The 5,496-nt window shown below is 32.8% G+C and overlaps 1 protein-coding gene across 1 annotated transcript; it reads left to right on the top strand.

The window, feature by feature from the left end:
• The first annotated feature begins 600 nt into the window (after positions 1 to 600).
• Positions 601 to 1,492, top strand: LOC142985927 (uncharacterized). Its single transcript, XM_076134168.1, has 3 exons — positions 601 to 881; positions 1,005 to 1,235; positions 1,333 to 1,492. Exons 1-3 carry the CDS (start codon positions 604 to 606, stop codon positions 1,490 to 1,492), a joined length of 669 nt encoding a protein of 222 aa, XP_075990283.1. The 5' UTR covers positions 601 to 603.
• Positions 1,493 to 5,496: the final 4,004 nt, after the last annotated feature.

Consider the following 5,496-nt stretch of genomic DNA (forward strand, 5'->3'; position numbering starts at 1 on the left):
GTATTAAAAAGAGACGTGAAAAATGTACTAGTTCGGTGAAATTAATGACGATAAGTGATAATGTGCATATACAGATGAGACATTCTGTTGACTGTAAACCAGACTTCGCTCAAAATAAAATTAGTGTGGTTATGAACAAAATTAAGAAAGAAGTCGGAACTAATTTCGATTCAATAAAAAAAATTTTTGAATCACGGACTTCAGAGTTAAAGAACCAAGGTTTTGATGCAGAAATTCCAGCCTACTCAAACGTTAAGAGCGCATTATACAATCATCGAAACAGAGTCTTAAATGTACCAAAAACAAAATTCAACAAGCCATCAGATGTCATCATCCCGGAAAAATTTGAAAAAATATGTTTTATTTGACTACCATCACAAAGACGAGAGGATCATCGTATTTGCTTCTGGGAAGGCTTTGAGCGAAATAAGAAATGTGCGTAACTATTTTTGCGATGGCACATTCGATTGCTGCCCCATGCCATTCATTCAAATATTTACAATTCATGGAGATGTCGGAGACGAGGATAATGCAGATGAAACCAATATTGTCCCCATGTTTTATGCACTGCTTATAAATAAAGAGAAGGTTACGTATAAAACAATGCTCAGCAAAATAAAGGAAGCTCTGCCGGACTTTCAACCAATAAAATTCACATTGGATTTTGAGATGTCAGCAATGATTGCAATAAACGAAGTATTTCCTGAAACAACTATTCATGGATGTTTTGTACATTTTCAAAGAAGTATATACAGAAAAGCACAATCTTTGAAATTAATGGACCATAAAGAAACAGCACAATATGTAAAACTGTGTATCAGTTTAGCTTTTCTACCTAAAGATGAAATTGAAGACGGCTGGTTGGCTGTTATGGGAAACAGGTAAACTTACGTTTTTATTTAAAATTTTACACATAAATAATAATTAAATCACTAAACTATTAATGAGGTCTTAAAACTTATAAGCTTTAATTCATTTAATAACAATAGAAAATTCGATTTCAGTTACCCAGATCCACTAGTCACCGAATTCAATGATTATTTCGTTACACAGTGGCTAGAACCTCAAGGAATGATAGAAAAGTGGTGTTGTTACCAGGAACGTCACCGAACCACGAATTTAGTAGAGGCCTGGAACCAAAGACTTCAAGCGTTCCTCGGTAAAAACCCCTCTTTGTTGGCGTTTTTGGACATGATAGAACTGGACATTTCCACCTACGACACTGCACAAGAGAGGTACCTATCTATTCATTAAAAACTTCTAGAATATTTTATATTTATTTCGGATTTCATAATGCAATTTCATGTACGAGTATATATATATTTTCAACAGATTGAGAATCAAGAAACAATCTATAATCAAAAGGAGCAAACAGAGTAGAAATAATGATAAAGCTATTGCCAGACTGACGGAAGAATACAAAAAAGGAAAGATAAATATGATTTCATTTTTAGAAGACATCCGTACTTACGTTATAATTAAGAAAAAATAGTAATTCTGTTTTCAATAAGAGTTTTAATTTGTGGATTTTGTTTATTTAATTTTTTAATTGTTAATTTTATATAATTATTAGAGATTATCTGTTATTAAGCAAATACTGTGATTAAAAAAAAGTCAATTACTTAGTTTTTCTATTAGAAATTATCCATTACGTATATAATAAGCAAATACTGTGATTTTAAAAAAGTCAATTACTTAGTTTTTGTATTAGAAATTATCCATTACGTATATAATAAGCAAATACTGTGATTTTAAAAAAGTCAATTACTTAGTTTTTGTATTAGAAATTATCCATTACGTATATAATAAGCAAACACTGTGATTTTTAAAAAGTCAATTACTTAGTTTTTAATATTAGAAATTATCCGTTATGTATATAATGAGCAAAAACTGTGATTTTTAAAAAGTCATTAGTTTGTTTTTATTTGATGATTTTGCACGCTCGTATAGTTTTGTTATTATTAGAATTTATAATTATCCTGTCTGCTGTGTGCCAAAAAAATAAATATTTATACAATCAGAAAAAAAGACGGTTTTATTTATTACTAGCTGCGCCCCGCGGTTTCACCCGCGTAATTCCCGATCCCGTAGGAATTTCGGGATAAAAAGTAGCCTATGTGTTATTCCAGGACTCCAGCTATCTACATACCAAATTTCATCATAATCCATTCAGTAGTTTTTACGTGAAAGAGTAACAAACATCCATACATCCATACTTACAAACTTTCGCCTTTATAATAGTAGTAGGATTTTATTACTTACTACACACTCTTAAAACTTCTTTACAATTTTGTTCTAAACTGTACTTACTCAAGTGTCCTACCAAAAAACATAAAAAGTGAGAGCGTGCTGGCCGAGAGCGTGGTGGACCAACAGTTTTTTTTATATTCGAGAGCGTCCTGGCCGAGGGCGTCGTGGAATGAGAGCGTAATGGCCGGACCCAAACAAAGTTCACAAGTTCTGGTAGAGCAGTTAGAGTTCTAGTTAGATTTCGAGATATGTAAAAATAATTAAGTTATTATATTTATAAAATATCAGCAGGCAAGCCCTGGTTGACTAGCTAGTATATAAATTGTGCAGTGCAGGTATCACTATTGTTCTAATTATATGAGTACAAAGGTGTTACTACAAATGAATGAGTAAGCGGAAAATGTACAGAGCGGATATTGCATCATTACATTATATTTAGGTATTCGTATAATTAATATTGTAACAATCAATTTATCTTATATTTGGCAATCCACAAGACGTTCACTCGCATTAGGAAACTAGAGATAGTAGCAGTAACATACAGTAATAATTGTATTTTTTTTGAAAATTATAAATATGGGTAAATCGTACAGCGTAGAAAGGAAATCGGAAGAAGTAATTATTGCCCAAAATGGAGCGAATGGTGCAACCACTTCGCAATTTGAACAAACTTTAGAAAAGTATAGTACGATAGCCATGGTCATAGTAGCATTGGTTATCATCTGTGTGGCATATATATTATACAAGAAATGTAAACAAGGTGCTAGCAAAATGTTTCAAAAGGAAATGGCAATATGGCATAGTACTGCATCAATTTCAATGGCGCCACAGCAGGCGCAACCGCGCCATCATGTCGTATAAATAAAAGGTAAAAATTTATAGCAAAAGTGTGTAAATGTGAAATACAGTGTAAAGTGTTCTGCTTAACCCTACTGTTTAGAGTTATATTGTTTAAATATGTTGTACTTGTAGCTTAGTGCTAAGGTGACGTCATTTCACATCTGTATATTGTAACGTGATCGTGGCATTACCGGTCACGTAGCAACATGTGTACACCGAAATGCTAAGTAAGCTTCAGATCCCATCATAGTTATGTTTGTAAGAATTGAACAATTATTTAATATAATGTGTATTATTAAGATTACCTAATATTAATTGGTATTATGTGTTGGTAGTCGGATTATTTTTTTAAATGTTCTCATGGACAACCATTTATATATATGTATATTGTTTGACAACTTAAAATTTTTGTGTTAATGTAAACAAAACAGCAGATAATCATGTAACTAATGGTAAATATAAGTGAAAGGTAACTTGAAAACAATAGGCCTTGTGCAGTGTGACAAGTTAATATTAGGTACTAATCTTGAAAATGAGTTTATTGTTATGTTCGAATGAAGGTTTTACTTATTTTATTATGTCAAAATGTGTAATATTATGTGTAACCTGTAAAAATTGTATGTATTTTTTTTTAAAAAAGGGGGGAATATTGTGGGGTCTTGCATAGGTGTGTTAAAGCTGACGCGTGCGAAATGCATTAGTGTGTATAACGTATGAGTCGGGCGAGTTGGTATATGAGTTTTATTATTTTAATAAACAGTTGGCATCTAACATCTGAGCGTTTCACTTGTCTTGAAATCCTTACACTATACACGACTCTGTGACATAGTACATCCTACGCATTACAAGTGTGTAAGTGGTGGTGTGTTTCCTGATCGAATGAAAGATAGTAAAGTAATACCACTCTTCAAATCAGGCAGTACATCAGATCTCACTAACTTTAGGCCAATTTCTGTACTGCCAACATTCAGTAAAATTTCAGAAAAATTAATATTTCATCAGTTACTTAGTTTTTTTAGTAAAAATAAATTATTACATAACAAACAATTTGGTTTTACAAGTCGCTCCACTATCGATGCCGGTGTTGAGCTTGTAAACCATATTTTTGATGCCTGGGAGGACTCACACGATGCCCTTGGCATCTTCTGTGATTTATCCAAGACGTTTGACTGCGTCCCGCATGAAACATTAATCAGGAAACTACATCACTACGGTGTACAAAATACGGCTCTGAACCTTCTTATCTCCTATTTGAATAATAGGATTCAGATAGGTACGATCTGCTGGGTCGGTGGTTAAAATGGGTGTGCCACAAGGTTCAATACTTGGCCCTTTTTTATTTTTAATCTACATTAATGATCTACCTCATCTTGTTAAAAATAGTCACGAGATAGTATTATTCGCTGATGATACATCACTTTTATTTAACCCTAGATAGCTAACCTTATATTGTACTCTATTAAAGCTAACCATCCGTCGAAACGACGGGTATTAAAAAAACTCATTTTTTAGCATCAGTATTAAAAAAAAATCGACTTATTTTATATGAATCTGTTTCTAAATGTATTTGTAAATAAAGATGCATTTTGTAAATCGACTTATTTATTAATTATTTGAATTGAAATAACTTTTTCTAGACCTCTTAAATAATTAGGAACATTTTTAATTAAACACTTTGACATGCAAAAGCAACGATAAATTAAAATAAAACAATCATATTTTCTTAGCTTCGTATGGCACGTAGAAACATAAAAATAATTAAAACATAAAATAAATCATTTTTCTTTTGCGCAAGTGACACAAAAATCAACTTTATGTTCACCGCATATAGCAACGTTGCAGTGGGAACATATACTTTTAGTCATACGCTTTTTCTTGTAATGGCATTTACCACACGTTTTCCTTTTACGATTTTCTGCACTAGAAGATGTTGATGGCTCTTCTCTGGTATCGTGGCCTTGAAGAGGAGGAGATGATTGCTGATTTTGATTGGTAGATGGTTGCATTGCTAGAACGGCCCTAATTTTCTCTTTCACATGGGTTGGCATTGTTGCTTTTGTCAATCTTACCTTTAGCCAAGGCTCTACAAGTTGTAAATGAAGCTTTTCCATAAAATCCCTGCGTGCAATTGGTTTTTGTCCTGCTATCAGTAAATTGTGACTCTGTATGACGTAGGTATTAATTGTTGCAATATTATCATCCCGTAAAAAACACACATAGGCCATCTACTGGTTTTTCGGCTACTCGACATATTAGAGCACATTTGGTCGAAACTATCAACACCACCTTTAGTCGCGTTATAAAACTCAATCATGTGTGGCTTTTTGGAGTTCAAATTCACTGTGCCTTCTTCATCACAGGACGACAACAAATATATTACCTTTGATGGCTTTGGTTTGAAGGAAA

This window comes from Anticarsia gemmatalis, chromosome W (assembly GCF_050436995.1).
Source record: "Anticarsia gemmatalis isolate Benzon Research Colony breed Stoneville strain chromosome W, ilAntGemm2 primary, whole genome shotgun sequence".
NCBI classification, from domain to species: domain Eukaryota; kingdom Metazoa; phylum Arthropoda; class Insecta; order Lepidoptera; family Erebidae; genus Anticarsia; species Anticarsia gemmatalis.